General features: G+C 45.3%; 1 protein-coding gene across 2 annotated transcripts; it reads right to left on the bottom strand.

Moving 5' to 3' along the window:
* Nucleotides 1-2,494: 2,494 nt before the first annotated feature.
* Nucleotides 2,495-12,627, bottom strand: Zfand2a (zinc finger AN1-type containing 2A). Of its 2 annotated transcripts, XM_076840174.1 has the most exons (7): nucleotides 12,399-12,627; nucleotides 11,036-11,121; nucleotides 10,195-10,289; nucleotides 7,575-7,706; nucleotides 4,597-4,724; nucleotides 3,809-3,871; nucleotides 2,495-3,557 (listed from the first exon to the last, which is right to left on the bottom strand). In XM_076840174.1, exons 2-7 carry the CDS (start codon nucleotides 11,088-11,090, stop codon nucleotides 3,542-3,544), a joined length of 489 nt encoding a protein of 162 aa, XP_076696289.1. In that variant the 5' UTR covers nucleotides 11,091-11,121; nucleotides 12,399-12,627; the 3' UTR covers nucleotides 2,495-3,541. The 2 variants fall into 2 exon arrangements, with proteins under 2 accessions (XP_076696289.1, XP_076696290.1); XM_076840175.1 differs by lacking the exon at nucleotides 3,809-3,871.
* Between the last annotated feature and the right edge of the window lie 4,581 nt (nucleotides 12,628-17,208).

Raw genomic sequence — 17,208 nt, 5'->3', positions numbered from 1 at the left:
GCATGTGTGGGACACTGAGTTCAATCCTCAGCACCACATAAAAATAAAAAATAAACGTACATCAACAACTAAAAAATATTAAAACAAAACAAAATAAGACATGAAGACTTAGGTCCAGGGTGTGTGACTGAGGAGCAGGAAACTTTCATGTTCCTAACTGAAGCCCTTTTGAGCTGAGTTATCTACGAAGAGTAGTCAAGGAAAAATATGAAGTAGTGTGAGCTTCTCAGCAGAAAGCTCAATATCCCACTAAAATGTTCCAACCAAACCTGAATATGGAAAACCCCACAGATTATTAAATTCACAGTCTCTCCTGATAAAACACGGGCACAGGTTAAGTGTCCTGTATTTGAAACTCACAGGGCCAGAAATGTTTTGGGCTCTTTTGATATTTGTATATACATAAATCAGGTAGTTTGGGGAGGGGACCCAAGTCTAAACACAAAAATCCATTCACATTTCATATACACTTTATACACAGGACTAAATTTTTAAAACTTTTCTCTGAGGTGTTGGGGATTAAGTGCAGGACTCACATGCTAGACAAGTGATCTACCACTGAGCTACACCCAGCCTGAAGGTAATTTTATACAATATTTTTGGTGCCTGTTTCAATTGGAACCTGTCATATGAGGCCACGTGTAGAACATTCCTTTTGCAGTGTCATGTCGGCCTTCAAAAAGCTCTGGATTTATGCTGGGAATGGTGGCACACACCTGTAATTCCAGGAGCTCGGGAGGCTGAGAGAGGAGTATCTTGAGTTCAAAGCCAGCCCCAGCAATGGCAAGTCGCTAAGCAACTCAGTGAGACCCTGTCTCTAAATAAAATACAAAATAGGGCTGGGGATATGGCTCAGTGGTCAAGTTCCCCTGAGTTCAACCTCCAAAACACTCTGAATTTTGGAGCTCCTCAGATTTTAGAAAAGGATGCTGTACCTGTAATGTTTTTTAATTTTTAAAATTTGTTTTAATTAATTATACATGACAGTAGAATGCATTTATGTACTTTGATATATCATACATAGATGGGCTATAATTTCCCATTTTTCTGAGTGTACACGTTGCAGAATCATATTGGTCATGTAGTCACATATATACATACAGTAATAATGTCTGTTTCATTCTACTGTCTTTCCTATCCCCACATCCCCTCCTCTCCCATCACTTCCCTCTACCTAATCTAAGGTAACACTATTCTTCCCTAGTGGCCCCCGCCTTATTGTAAATTAGCATCCACATATTAGAGAAAACATTTGGCCTTTGGTTTTGTGGGCTTGGCTTATTTCGCTTAGCATGATATTCTCCAACTCCAACCATTTACTGGCAAATGCCATAATTTTACTCTTATTTAAAGCTGAGTAATATTCCACTGAGTATACGTACCACATTTTCTTTATCCATTCATCTACTGAGGGACACCTAGGTTGGTTCCATAGTCTAGCTATTGTGAATTGAGCTGCTATAAACATTGATGTGGCTGTGTCACTATAGTATGCTGATTTTAAGTCCTTTAGGTATAAACCAAGGAGTGGGATAGCTGGGTCAAATGGTGGTTCCATTCCCAATTTTCTGAGGAATCTCCATTCTGCTTTCCATAGTGGTTACACCAACTTGCAGTCCCACCAGCAGTGTATGACCTTTTTCACCACATCCTCGCCAACATTTATCATTGCCTATTCTTGATGATTGCCATTCTGGCTGGAGTGAAATGAAATCTTAGGTTTTGATTTGCATTTCTCTAATTGCTAGAGTGTTGAACAATTTTTCATGTATTTGTTGATTAATCATATTTTTTCTTCTGTGAAATGTCTGCTCAGTACCTTAGCCCATTTAACCTTGTTGGTTGTTTTATTTTTTTGGTTTTTTTGGGTGTTAAGTTTTTTGAGTTCTTTATATAAGCTAGAGATTAATGCTTTATTGGAGGTGCATGTGGTAAAGATTTTCTCCCAATCTGTAGGCTCTCTCTCCTCACTTTGTTTTCCTTGCTGAGAAGCGGCATTTTAATTTGAATCCATCCCATTTATTAATTCTTGATTTTACTTGTGCACTTTAGGAGTCTTATTAAGGAAGTCAGATCCTAGGCTGACATGGTAAAGATTCAGGCCTACTTTTTCTTCTATTAGGCACAGGGTCTCTGTTCTAGTGCCTGAGTTTTTGATCCACTTTGAGTTGATTTTTGTGCAGGGTGAGAGAGAGAGGTTTACTTTCATCTTACTACATATGGATTTCCAGTTTTGCCATCACCATTTGTTGGACAGGCTATCTTTTCTCCAGTGAATGTTTCTGGCACCTTTGTCTAGTATGACATAACCGTATTTATGTGGGTTTGTCTCTGTGTCCTCTGTTCTTGTACCTGTAATGTTTTGTCCTTTAGTCTAGATGCTCAGGAATAGCACTGTCCAATGACAGTGTAACACAAGCCACCTACCTAAGTTTTTAAATTTAAAGTAGCCTCAAACAAATCAGAAACAGATGAAACTAATCTTCATGTTTTATTAATCAATCATACCTAAGACATCATTTCAACATGTAAACAATGTTTTTAAAATTACAGTTACATTTTAATATTGTCTTCAAATCCTGGTGTTCTTTGGTTCTCAATCTGGATACACCTTAATGTGAACATTCAGTTTTCAACAGTGATTTGTATTTAGATTTTACAAGAACTTTATTCTACAACACATGCTTAGCATGTTCAAGACTGTGCATTAAACCCCTACCCCGCATCCCCACCCAAATCTGCAGTTACAAAATTGGTTCACATACCCAAGTTCCCAACATACATCAAGGTTTTCTAACAACTGAACTGGACGGTTCTTAAACTTAGAAGTTTTAGCTCCTTCCGCCTCAAAATCATAAAACTAGCCCCTATAACCTCCAGTACTCAAAGAAGCCCTCTGCCTGCTATCATGGTTTTAAATTGCTTCTGGAAGTTTCTATCACTTCAACACCAGACACTGCTAGCATTTTATGACTTTTTTCTTGCAGTTGACAGCAAACCCAGATACAAATAAGCCATCTCACAGGCTAGCTGTCATCTGGTTTAAGAAGTCAGCTGTGGCACACAGCATGCCCTCCCTCAAGACCAGTCCGGCCCTGATACATTCTCTCATGGACTGAGGGACAGCCTGGACAAGGACCCTTAATAATGCATCCTGCTTCCTAGGTTCAGACAGACACCACTTTACAGAAGCCACATGGGCAAGACCCAGACCTATGGTCAGCTGTCTGTTGTTTACATGCTGGAAACTTTCCAAAGACTGGATCTTGAACCAGTTCACTGCCCATACAATACAGCTTACTCAGATCTCGCTTTGAAGTCACCAAATTTTGTTGCTGTGGTGACATAACCTGCCTTGGAGCATCAATCTCTCTGATTATTTATTTTGCCAAACAATTTGAATGCTTTATTGGAAATGTTTAATAAAGTTTGACTGCTTGTCCTGGGAAGTAAAAAGATACTAGTACATTAGTCATCTGCAAAGTTAACTGTACATGGAATGATTTCAGGTGCAATGCCAACACCAGATACTGTCGTGTTGTCATTTTGTTTTCCACCTAGAAGAGAACAGAAAGAAACGACTATTTTAGATGCCTCCTGATTACCTCAAAGTGGCTGATCTTTCAAAAGAGTCTTGGATCCCAAGTAAGATGTCCCAGAAGCAGTTATGCTATGGCCTGCTGTGACCTAGAAGGGACTGTGCTTATAACTTGGGACTCAAGTTCACCTTCCTGGGGAAGCATGTCAGGTCACAGGGTTGGCTGTAGTTGTACTACAACTATTCGACACCCAAGATAAACATACTGACCCGAGTTGCTGGGCCAGCCAACTGGAGGACGGCTTAGACTCAGAAGCACTGGTTGCTGAGCACCTAGGGAGAGGTGAGACACGTGTTCAGCCCTTCTCATTCACCAGGCTCAGGCATGGACAACACAGGGAGCACTAGAGCGCAACGGAAAGCAACAACACTCCCCTTTCATTTAACAGCAAGTGCGGCCCAAGGCTGCTGTGGAGAAAGATGCTAGCACTATGGGGTGAACAGTGTCCCCCAAACACCTGCTGAAGCCCTAACCCCTGGGGCCTCAGAATGTGACCTCATTCAGAGACAGGGTCTTCACAAAGTGAGCAAGTTCAGGAGAGGCTGAAAGAGTGGGTCCACATGACTTCCTCACAAAAAGTGGAAGACGGGACCCAGCTGTCCACAGGGGAACACGCTGGGAAGACAGAGATCTCAGTGATGCATCCCCATGTCTAGGCTCACCAGAGACTGCGGCAAATCAAGAGAAGCTGGGGGAGGCCTGGAACAGATCAGCCCTCCGCCCTCAGCCACAGCCGGCCTGCCCATCTCTATTTTGGCCTTCCAGCCTCCAGACAGGTGAAAAGAATAAACTCCTATTGTTGAGGCCACGGGTATTCGAACCTTGTTACAAAAGTCACAAGAAACTAATGTAGCTAGCTTCCTACTTTAACTCAGGATCCAATTTTATCACAGCCCCCAAGTGTACAATGGATGCTTCAGCTCAGCAACTTGTCCCCCACTCCACCCCAGGGTTCAAGCTGGTTTTCCTCCTGCCACACCCAGGTGCCTCTCCTCACCTGGCTCTGCAGCTGTGGTCCAGTGGGTGTCTGTGCTGGATGCAGAAGCTGCGTTGGCACTGCACACAAGCCAGAGGCAACATCTCCTTCTTTTTACATCCTTCTTTTGAGCATCGGTACGTGAAGACCTGGGAGAGAAAAGCAATTCTGAGAGCAGGGCTTGAACAGCCCCCAGCAGCACCACGCACTCAACTAGAAACAGGTCTTGGCCACGTGGATGAAGACATCCAGGTCCTAGGGAGACACCTTAGTGTTACGTGGAAAGACAAACATAGATTAAGGAATTGGCAAAATTGGGGATCAGGTGAAGATGGCCAGAAGCTGTCCCCAGAAGACTAGGAAGAAAAGACCAAAGGGGGAAAGGAGGCCAAGCAACTGCTCTTGGAAGCACTGGGTCAGCAGAGGCTGTCCCCACGAGGGGCCAGGGTGGAATGCCTATATCCTCCACACCTACTGATCACTGTGTTTATTTTTAAAGGAGGGACAAGTGTTGATACTTTTGACTGCCTGTGAATTAAGAAGATAACTGAAGGGGAGGATTCCAGCAGCCTGAGAGCAGCCTCTGGTAAAGAGGGGCAGGCAGGCAGCTTGAGGGCCATGCAGCAAGCACCTGTAAAAGCCCCATCTGCAAAGGCAGGCACAGCCGTGCCAGAGCAGGATGGGCAGGGGAGACTTGGGGGGTAATTCTGAGCTGAGCCTGGAATGAGAGGAGCTCCTCTCCCGATTTGGGAGAGGTCGGTGGGGTGGAGATGAGGCCTGCAGTGGGTACACAGCCACAGGGGAGTGACCAGGCGAGGAACGGGGCCGCAACACGCTCCTGCTTCCATATACAGGGTTTTGTGTGAAGACAAAGGAATGCAAATTCCATTTCTTTATGTTTAAAATTGAAAACAGTAAGCAAGAGCTAAAGGGCTTTACATTTACTTATGATAGTGTAATTGTGAGGTATTTAGTGAAATGCACTGTTTTACACAGTTATTAACGAAAAATCAGGGTCTATACCTAGAAACTGATTAAAGTGAGACAAATGCCAATTCCCTAGAAGATAAACCTAGAAGAAAATACTTGTTTGGAGAACAGCAAAACAGGGTGGGGCCATGCACCCAAGAAAACAGGTGCATGAAAACCACCTGAATGAGCCTCCCGGGGAGGAAAGGTACACTGCCAGCCAGCCAGCCCAGACTGGGGGGTGGTCTGCAATCCAGGAGTCAGGCAGCCTGGAGAAGGCTTGATGAAGCCAGCCTCTTCACCCCCTACCTGGCTAAGGAGCGGATCCCTACAGAGGTTGGTTCTGCCCTTCCTGAAATACTAGAGAACTGACAGAGAGGTTTTCAGAAAGGGATAAACCCACAAGAGCAAAGAAGAAAAAGAAAACAGCTGTAAGATTTTAGAAGCTAAAGCACACACAGAAGAATAGTGACAGACTTGGCAGGAAGAAAAGATCAGCTGTCAGCTAGGAGAAGACCATGGAGAAACCCTACTCATGGGATAAAACCCCAGGAACTGGGGCAGTGGGACCACAACACAGTGGCTGCGGGCCTGTTTAGAAGCAGACCCCACGACCTCTCCCACAGACGAGGGTTGAGGGGGGCTGGGGGCCTGGGGAGTGCAGCATGGGGAGGAGGACAGGGAAGGAGGGGAGAGCAATAGTAGGTTGAGGTGCCACTCAGACCCTGGGCTCCTAGGACTCTGGAGGCCATGAGCACATCCTCCTTGCAACTTGAGGGACACCGCTGGGGAATCCCATTAGCCCCAAAGAAAAACTGAAAGACTTGGACCTCAGGGGCTTCCTGAGGGAGTGGACCAGGAAGATGACCCAAGGTGAAGGCTGAGTCCGTTCTGCACTTCTGAGCAGCCTGCTGCAGAGCAGACACTTGAGAACACTTACTGTGACACGCAGAAAGGGCAGGTAAGGAAGCACAGTCTAAGGACAGATCCAACAGGAAGAACCTATCAGGGCTCCTGCGCCAAAGTACCAGGAATCCAGATAGAAGAAAGGAGAGAATGGAAACCAGAGACCAAAAGAACATTCCAGAACCATGGGGATGGAGTTTCCAGTGGGAGGGTCCACTCTGTACCCAGCATAGAGAAGATCCTTCAAGATGCTGGGGAAAAACTGGGTCAGGGTGGAAACTGGCCCCCAGAGGGTCAGGGAGGGAAAAGCTCAGCACGTGGGCTCTCAGGGCTGTTGTCGCCCAATTAACAGAGGCCTAGACGCCACCCAAGCACCTCCAACTGCACTGGGAGGACAGAGCCAGAAGGAAATGTGTGCACCAATGACAGAAGAGCAGATAAGGGCTACATCCTCAGTACACAATGCAGTACACAGATAACAGATAAAACTGAAGAGCAAGCAAGACAGGTCCAGGTGGAACAGTCATGAGCAGAAAAAGGAGTTAGCACAAATAAGCAAGCAGGACCTGTGAGCGTGAACATCCTGCCCGCGGAACAGGGCTGCTGTCATTCCCACACACTTCCCCTAAGGGAGCAGATAAACAGCTTCAATAAAATACTGATGCCACCAAACCAAGAACACAATGTCTGGAGCTGGGGACATGGCTTAGTGGTAAAGCTTGCCTAGCAGGTGCAAAGTCCTAGGTTTCATCCCCAACACTGTAAAAAATCAAAACACTGAATGTCTGAATTTTATAACCTTTTACCTGCTCCTAGGAGCTTAGAAAATAAATGTGCAATAATTGCATTAACTCAGTGGTTCTACTCATTAACTCCTCATCAGAAACTCTAGTTTATTCCTGTAAGTGAAGAAGGCTCTAACCTAGAAGCCCTTGTGTTTAGGAACTATTTCCATAACTCAAAACTCAGGGCATTCACAGCATAAGAAAACAATCATTTATCACTAAGGGATTTATTTTGCACATAAATCATGAGGACTAATTTTTCACAGTTGAAAACTGATCTTCCCCCTAAGGAAAAACCAACATTCTCAGGTCACAGACTGACCCAGAACTTGTCCTTACCTTCTCTTTCTTTTTCCCAGGATGATATGCACAGTCTTTGTCAATGTGCTCTCCCACCACCACATCTGGTATCTCTCCCCTTTTTACAGGGATGGGGACATTGCAAAGTGGACACACAGGGACCTTGACATCCTAAAGATAAAGAATGTGAGATGACATCTGAGATCCACACAAGGAAAAGGTGAAGCATAAGCAGAGCACACAAACTGGCATCCTGACCACTCCTGAGAACCGGGCACTGCTGGACAGCAGGTTAACAGGCAGCCCTGGAGCCAGAGGGCCAACTGCCTCCTGGGGAGACAAGTAGAATCCAAACAAAGGACTATCAACCAACTAGGGAAAGAATCCTCCCTGAGTAAGAGGATCAGGGAAGGAAGCTGGGGAGATCAAATGAGGTCTCAGGACAGCAAGGCTGTGTGTCCAGCACATCCTGGTGAGAGGACCTGCCCTACATCTTCAGAGCAGAGATGATAGGAGAAAACACTAAGCAAAAAGTCCTCTAGCTCACTTCAAGTGTACACCCCTTCTGTGATCCTTTGTAAAGTCTTCCAACATGGCTTTACATGTCCTCGTAAGTGAACAGAGGACACACACTGAGGCAGAGTGCTCGACCCATAATCACCACAAGCCCAAGGCACCAAGGGTTCTGAAGGGATGCATTCAGAAGTTGATTGCCCAGGATGGTTAAAACCCTAAGCTAGGTCAGGCATGGTGGTGCACATCTGTAATCCCAGTGACTCAGGAGACCAAGGCAGGAGGATCCCAAGTTGGAGGCAAGCCTCAGCAATTTAGCACAGCCCTAAGCAACTTCGTGAGACTCCGTCTAAAAATAAAAAATAAAAAGAGCAATTGGGTGTGGCGACACACCTGCATCCCAGCAGCCTGAAACAGGAGGATCACAAGTTCAAAACCAGTCTCACCAACTTAGCAAGGCTCTGAGCAACTTCAGGCTGGGGAAGTGATTCTGTGGTTAAGCAGCCCTGGGTTCAAACCCCAGTACCCAAAAAATTAATAAATAAATAAAAAGGGCTGGGGATGTGTGGTTCAATGATAAAGCACTCGTGTGTTAAATCCCCAATACCAAAAAAAAAAAAAAAACAAAAAACCCTACCCAGGACAGGAGTTGAGGGAATGGGTCATGAGAAAAATTAGGTGGCCATTACATCAGAAAAGTGGCAGTAATCAAACTGTGGGGCTTGCAGTCTGTGGGTGGAGCTGAAAGTCTCAGGTGTTCCTCAGTTGGCAAGTCTGCTGGCATTACCAGGTGATTGTCAGCCAAACTCCTCCCACAGGGGGACCTGGGAAGACCCAGCTGAACATGAACAGGATAGCTGGTCTAGTCATCAGGGCCTGGTAAACACAGGAGGTGAGTCACTCTCCCACCTGCCTTGATGACCCAGAGAGGGTGGAGGGGCCAATCCTGTTCAAAGCATGTGATTCCAAGTTACCCACATTCCATCTGCCACTAGGGTGAAGTGGCAGAGTTCACTGAAACCAACTGTTAACCACCCAGAAACAAAGTGACCACAGGCTGGAAACCACCTGAAAAGCCAAATTCAAAAGTCTGAAGCCACAGATGTCTGTTTCTATGTGTACTATTTGAAACACCTAAAAATATAAAAAGGCTGCAGGAGCCCAGATGAATAAGCACTTTTCACACCTTCCTGATTAGACTGCACATCAAGCTCTGAAACATTAAGGTCTGGCATCCTGACCACTCCTCAGAACCGGGCACAGCTGTGTTCTCTTGATGCAATGGATCAAAGGAACCACGTACTTTAAGGTGAAAAGTGGGCTCTGAAAGTGAGGTTGTGTGTATAAAAGTTAAGGCAGCTGCAGCTGGGCCAAGAGGGAGGAAAGTTTCCCTGCAGCCTCCAAGATCAGATAGAGCACTGCAGTCTGCCTCCCAGACACAAAAAAAGACACCATATGGGAAGAACGTGCTTTCAAGACAGATTGTGATGGCTTCCAACCACAGGGCTCCTACTGACATTCCAACTATACCAAAAGACTTATCACCTACTGATGATCCTCTTGCAACCAATCTAGTAGAACTTTATGCACAAAAAGATTCAGCATCCATCTAAATCTATTCCAAACAACTTGTGTAGCCAGTAGGGCTAAATGGAAATTATTTACAACAGGTTATTTCACCTCATCTCACTGTCCCTCTTCCTCCTTTAAAAGCCAAGTCCTCCTACCTTGAGGGGGCACTGGGTTGGTTGCTAATCAACTTATCTCCTGATTTGCAAACCTACCCTATGCCTAGACAAACACCATCCTTGCATTTATTTTAACCTTGTTTATGGTCTGTGGTTCACAGCCACAACAATTTGATTCCAAAAGTCCTAAAAAATAAAATCTCAGAAACTTTAGAGCCGTATTGTCCAGCAGAACTTTCTGTCATAGTGGAAACACTCCTTACTTGTGCTGTTCAATACAGAGGTCACAGGCCACATGTGGTCACTGAACACTTGAAATATGGCTGGTGCAGTTGACTGATTTTAAACTTTATATAATTTTCCTTAAGTGGCCACCTGTAGCTAGTGTCTGCTATAGTGGACAGTGAAGCTATAGACAGTACAGATTAGAACCTTCTGAACAGAGTGTGATGAATTACCTTCTTGAATGCAAAAGGACACTTATGGCCAGCATAGGTAAAATGATCTTTACAGAAATCTTGGTTACATGCATCACACTTTAGTGGAAGAAAATCTAAAAAATATAAACAAAACGGTAAAGACTTCTAAGGATTAGAACAAAATAATTAAAGTTAATACTAAGCAGATACTTACCTACACTAAGTGTTTCGTGCCTATGAGATAAATATATCTATAAGCTATCACATGTGAGAAAACAACTTTAGGGTTTTGTATTTAACAACATCAAATGACATTTAAGGATCTATCAGGCTCTTTTAAGAGAGATCCCATTTCAAGCGGCATCACAATTATTTTATTTTTTGGTACCAGGGATTAAACCCAGGGGTACTTAACCACTGAGCCACATCCCTAGTCCTTTTTTGGGTTTTATTTTAAGTCAGGGTCTCACTAAGTTGCTGAGGCTGGCTTTGAACTTGTGACCTTCCTGCTTCAACCTCCTGAGCCACTGAAATTGCAGGCATGCGCAGCCTCATCCAGGGCATCACAGTTATTTTAGCAGCAAACTTACATCCACTTGATGCTGGCATATGAAGGTACTCAGTAATAATGTTGAATAGAACCTACACCTTGCTAGAGTCCCAATACTGATATGCCATAAAGAATTATCAGGCAATCAAGAGGGGCCATGGGGCACACCTGTAATTCCAGCTATTTGCAAGACTGAGGCAGAGGATGGCAAGTATGAGGCCAGTCTGGGCAACAAAGCAAGACCCCCATCTCAAGAAACAAAACAAGACACACAAAACAGCCAACAAAATACCATTTTCTATGAAAAAATAAGCTCTTAAAAGTGCTTACCTAGTTGCTTGCAAGTCTTTTCTGAACAATGCTTCCCCAAATCAGGAAACTCCATTATGAAAAGTGTTAAAAATGCAGTCAATCACCTAGGAGAATTAGAAATTAGGAGAGAAATGAAGGCTTTGAGTTAATCTCCAGGATTTATATCAGCTACTAAAAGCAAACAGACATCCTCTTAGGGAGCACTAAATGTCCAAGTCATCCTGGGCCCTTGCGCAAGACTGAAGTATCACAAATTCTTGTTGACTTTCAGCCAAAAGAAAAACTGGAGTTTTAGTACCAATACCAGCCTCAGAACCAACTCCATGAGCAGAGATATGGTGCTTTTTAGTCCTTTTAATCCCTAGTTTATGAAGCTCACCAGACTTTGGGTTTTCACTAAATCACCTTTCAATTCATGCTGAAAGGAGCTTCTCATGTTCAATTCACACAGTTGCTGGGAAAATTTCAGTCCTGATAGACTTTAAGTCACAATTTCACTTACTGAATATACTTGTTGACATAAACAAAACTCTGTTACCAGGTGCTAAATCACATTAGCTGACTACACTATCCAGAGAAGATTTAACTCTGTCCCTTGTCTCCCTCTCTCTCCCTGATGCATTGAGTTTTACTTTGAGCTTATTCCTTAAGGACATAACTAGCCCAGAGTTGATTAGGGAGAGGTGCCAGCGCTTAACTCACCATGAAAAACGGGTAGATAACCAATGAAGTTGCTGCACTGGAGAGAGGACTTAAGACTACATAGGGGTCCACAGGATGCTTCCATGACCTACATCCACCCAACTTCTCACAGCTCTTGTCCCTCCCAGAATTCAAATTACCAAAGATATTCTTCCAGATTTTACCATCAGCTCTTTCCACTCTTCTGGAGTCCCCTCTTAAGCTGTCCTGTGCCTGGAAGGTTCTTGTCCCTGCTCAGCCCTTTGGGACCTCTGTTTAAAATGCCATATCCTCTAAAGAGTTATCTCTAACACTCTTGCCAGCTCCTGTCTAGGTGAAACGTCCTCTACTCTCCCTTTCCCAAACCACTACAGTTCCCAAGGGCAGATTCGTGTTGATTATGCTCATCTTTTACAGACCAGGTGTCCCAGGATTTTTTGTTGCCGTTATTCAGACTCGTGACCAGAACCCGATCTGGTTTCCAAAATGATTTATTCTTGACCACTGCACTGGTCTGAGGATGCCTGGAAGGCGGGGAATCACTGTGCTGTGATAGTGAAGCCTTGTTCCTACAGGCTGGGGCTGACAACAAGGAAACGCAAGCACCGCTGGAGGGTTGGTTTACGAACCCCACTCGGGCTCTGGCCCAGCTCCATGTACCCCGGGCAGGCCCCGACCCCTCACTGGCCCATCCCGGTACCTGGATCTCGTCGGGGACCAAGGCAGTTGAGGCCAGTAGGTGATGGCGGAGACAGAAAAACAGTGACGTTGTCCGTGGCCAGCCAGGAGGATCAAGGTAGCAAGAAGGATGACACCGGGAAACACTCCAGGGTGCCCAAGGCCCATCGACTTCCACCGGGAGAACAACATCGCCGCGGCCCACAATCAGGTCCATTTATCCGCAGCTGTCGCGTCAGTGAGCCGCCCAGCCCGGGCGTTCCCGGCGCGCCCCGACGACGTCATTCGCAGGCCAGCAATCCCGCCACGCTACGACGACGTCAGCGGCCATCGGGGCAACCCCATTGGCCCGCGCACTCCCCGCCCTCCGCCTTCCTTCTCGAACAGCCTCGCAGCGTCTAGAGGTGTGCGGCTGAGTCACCGTGAGGCGGCGGGCGCTGCTGGGTCTGGGGCCTAGTTGTGAGCGGTGGCCAGGACGGCCTCGGGGAGCTGGGTTCAGGCCGCTGGACCCCAGCGTCAGGTCGTCGGGGGGCCTAAGCCTCCGTTTCCGGCAGGCATGCGCTTGGCAGTGACATCGAATTCTGGGGAAGCAAGCAGGGAACTGCGCACCTGGAGTCCGGATTTCAGCATGTCACCGCGCTTCCTACATTGTACCCTGTCCCCTCGACAAATACCTATATATATATGCACACATATATATAGGTATATAGATATGTATGTACATAGATCTGTGTGTTTGTATAGATGTATAGATATGGTTCCTTCTTAGAAGTTGCATTCTGTAAATACCCAGCAAACAGAAGAGCTGAGGAATGATTCAGCAATATTCCAAGGAAATACAGAGTCATGTCTCCCTGAGCCCATTGTTAACACTGTGTGTGTGTGTGTGTGTGTGTGTGTGTGTGTGTTGAAGGACACCTCATTTAACAAAAATGGTTGATTGATTAGCAGTGGGCTCATGACCAGCATCCTGGGAACATGTGGTCCTGTCTTTGTGGCACGAGGCTTCTGGAAAGAGATTTCCTTCTTAAAAATAATACCCATCAGGACATGGCCCTCTTCTATAGCACTTGAAAATTTTAGCTCTTGTAATGCCAGATTCGTGGGACCCCAATAGGCCTCCAGGAGCCCAATCCCATGTAAACACACAAGAGTCTTTATTGCAAGCTGGAGCCTGGACTCACTACCTTCCAACTCAGTGGTTCCAGGGAGTGAGTCCTGGTCCTTTGTTCAGTGAGATTTTATAAGTTTTGGGGGGATACTCTATGCGTCACAACATCACACAGCAAATCATTCCATACCACGGGAAAATTAAACAACTCAACATTGATTAGCACATTCACAGGCAGGAACAAGTTGGGGAGTAGTGATTGGTTAATTCAAGAGGGGGATTCCTTTGAACTGATTGGTTTAGGCCACGAGGGGTGTATGTGCTAAACTATATGGTTTCCCAACATGTTATCAACCACCATAGACTATTGGGGGTCATCTGGCATCCCAGGTATTTTCCCTGTCTCATGCTGATTGGTGGTTGCTAGGGGGTTGCTATGGGTCTTCACCTAGCCTAACTGAGTCAGGGAAACCTGGCGCCGCAGATCTCCTCTGTTATTTGCAGATAAACAACTGAGCAGGATGGGTATGTGTTAGGAGTGCTCTGTGGGTTTTTCCCAGGACAAGGGTCACACACCTTTCCTTAGGACAGGCCTTGAGGTATAAGCTGGTTTCTCACATCAGTTTCTCACTCTCTTGCTGATCTGAGGGCTGACTAAGCTAGAGCCAAATCAAGTTGCTAATGTGGCAGAGCAGGAAGGAAGGACCTAGGTTGCTGATGACATTGTTGAGTGCTAAACAACAGTGGTTGCCTCTTTAACAGGAGATAAACATGTTCATGTTGTCTAAGGCATCCAGGGTGGTGTTTTCTAATATTTGCAGTCAGAAGGATTCTTAATGTGTAGTGAAGAAAGTTTATTTCAGCTTAGTACATACCAGCTATGAGACAGATGTGGAAAATTAGCCAACAATTGGATACATGAGTGTGTAACTAGGATGAGAGGTCTAAATTCAGGAAATAGTAAAAAGTCATCAACATAAATATGTGACTGTGTGCTTAAGTGTTGATGAGATTTCTTAGAGAAAGGGGTGCTTGTGGAGAACAGTCCAGGCACAAAGCCATGGGAAAAACAATATTCAAAGATCAAAAGAAGATGAACCGGCCTGGCAATGGAGAATGATCCACTAAAGAACTTAGGAGGGAAATAAGAAGGGAGTGAAAGTCAAGGAAGAGCGCTTTCTAGAAGGAGAATCAATGAACTGCCCAGAGTGAGATGAGGATGGATAGGGTCTGTTGGATTTAGGCAGGGAGGTGACCAGTACTTGGAGAATAATCTTATAGGTGGAAGCAGGAGTCAGACTGAAATGAGGTGGAGTGTGAGGATGGGAACACAGCTGGGTGTCAGGCATAGCTGCACACCTAAGGAAAGTTGGATGTTTGTCCCCATGCAGCTTGGATAAACAGGAGAGACTGCCCACTGACAGTTTTCTGCTTTGGATGCATGGTCAATATTGCTTTTACATTTATAATTATATCCTTCACAAATATTTTATTGGGTACTTGCTGTGCACACCCCATTAGGCCTTAAGGAACAAGATAATGTTGGATCCCTGTCTCTTCCTAGGAGCTTACAGTCTTGGACAATAAGTATGTTGTAGGGACAGACGAGACAAGGCACTGAAGACAGCAGGAAACAGTTTTATTTGGCTGCAGTCAGGCTCAGAGGGCACAGCTTTTGCTGTAATCAATCAATCCCCTGAACCCCAAGTTCAGGTAGTTTTAGAATTTTTATACCCAGCATGTAAGGGGAGGGGCTCAGAAGTTCACAGTCTGCAGAAGTTCACATAAAAGCAGTTGTTTCTTCCACTGTTCTGGGCAAGTTAACTCTTCAAGGACAACACCTGAGAAGGGGAGAGCTTCTTCTCCCCTTTCTTTCCTCCCCCTGCCAGCTGTTACTCTGGAGCCCAATTGGTAACTTCCCTTATCTTAGAAATGTAGACATCTCTGTGAAGCCCAGCTCAAGGCCAGAGGCCTTGTTTACACATTTCTACAAACTACTCTACTGGATAAATGTTTGTGAAAAACTAGCAAGGGGGTGAAAAGATCCTGGAGTGCCAATTTCTTGCAGGCTAGTAGCCAAGTAAACTAGGGCAACATGAAAATAGGAAGCTTATCTACATTAAACTCTTTTGTAGAGACTCTTTTGCTGACAGTCCTAAAATCAACCATGGTGGAGATTTCTGGAGAAGCCCAGTTCAGATTTTTTTTTGTGGAGGAGAGGGTGCCACTATAAGTAAACACTGTGTTTATCAGGTCGCAGGGCAGAGACTGTCATCATGAATTCAGAGAGTAACTTCCCAGAGAAGGTCTGGTAACGTTGGACAGAGTGTCTAAGGTTTCACAAAGGAGGATGATCTGGTAGGCCTCAAAGATGGAAATTGGACTAGGTGAGGGAACTGGGGGAGACTGCTGAAGCCAAGGTTATATCGGCCTGGACTCCTGATGACAAGTGACAAGAACCCAATTCAAAATAGAATTTTCCGAAAGGGGAATACTGGCTCCTAAATTTCAGATGCATCTGGATCCAAGAATTTCAGTGAGGTCCTTTGGTATCCTCACCTCTGAGCATTTCCCCCAAAGTCTGTGTCAAGTCCACAAGGGACTCTTTTATGGTTTTCTTGAGTCGTATTTGGGGTGACTACTCAGGAGCCTATCTGAGACACTTCAAAGAATGAAAATTGGATGCCATTGATGCTTTGGGTGGAACAATAGACAAAAACTGGGACTCTCCTGAGAAAGGATGTAATGTCACAGTACTCTTCAGTCCATTTGATGTGGACACTGATGTTGGCCCTGCTAGAATCACATAATACAGCGGAGAGGTAGTGCTTCTGAAGTATAGTGCCACTGACAGATGAAGGAGGGACCTGTGGGTGGGGGAAGGGAGGAAGAGGGACAGGAATGCTGGAATAACAAAATATAGTTGTCTATATCAGTAGTGAGTTGGCAGTTCAGGGATGGAGAGATAAAAAGATTGAAAAATCAAGTGCAAATTTTGAGATCAAGATACCTAGATAAAGTTGAGACCTAGAATATGAAGCAGATAAATCTGAGCTCATTTGATTGATTGGTTTTGGAGACAGATTGTTGTTCAATAACTTGGTCTGTAAGACCGACGTTTGGGGAGAGAAATCAGAGTGAATTGCCGGATGTTTGGGGCAGGTTCTGAGGAGCTGACTGTTAATGTAGTCCATGTTGCTGAGGAAACCAGTGAGGTGGAGGTGGAAGGTAGAGCAGAGGTTCAGGGAGCAGTTAGGAAACAAAGTCAGTAGAACTTCTTGACTGGTGGGGCATGAGGGACCGAGAGCGGGGAAAGCCCAGCTTCAGGCTTGGAGAACAGAACTGGCAAGGCTAGGGAGGTGACCACGGGCCATGTTAACAAGATAATGTAGGTCTGTCTGAGGCCATGTTGGATTTTGGAGAAGTTGTAAGAATAGGAAAGACACAGAACTAGAATTGGAATAATCTTTAAAACCAAAACAACAGATGAAGTCGCCAGAAAGAGATTAAGACAGTCAGAACTGAGCCTGAGGACGCCTGCAGGGGAGGGTAGGAGGAAGAGGAGACAGAAGAGAATCCTAAGAGATGAGGAAAGGAGGCGGGTGACTGTCAAGGGGGGGACCAGCAGGTAAGTGACCAAAGTGGACAATACTCTGCTAATCATGAGAGAAGAGAACTGAAAACCCTTTAAGACGTTTGGCCAGAAGGTTTTTATGACTTC

This window comes from Callospermophilus lateralis, chromosome 19, assembly GCF_048772815.1.
Source record: "Callospermophilus lateralis isolate mCalLat2 chromosome 19, mCalLat2.hap1, whole genome shotgun sequence".
Taxonomy (NCBI): Eukaryota; Metazoa; Chordata; class Mammalia; order Rodentia; family Sciuridae; genus Callospermophilus; species Callospermophilus lateralis.
The sequence above is the reverse complement of the archived record's forward strand: the minus strand, read 5'-3'. Positions and strand labels throughout refer to the sequence as shown.

Excerpts from the sequence above, each read along its gene's own strand:
- Zfand2a (XM_076840174.1), bottom strand. The coding sequence starts at position 11,090 with ATGGAGTTTCCTGATTTGGGGAAGCATTGTTCAGAAAAGACTTGCAAG. Across the intron at positions 7,707-10,194 it reads GTCCTTTTGCATTCAAGAAG|GATGTCAAGGTCCCTGTGTG; the intron begins GTAATTCATCAC and ends CTTTATCTTTAG. Across the intron at positions 4,725-7,574 it reads CTGGGAAAAAGAAAGAGAAG|GTCTTCACGTACCGATGCTC; the intron begins GTAAGGACAAGT and ends TTTCTCTCCCAG.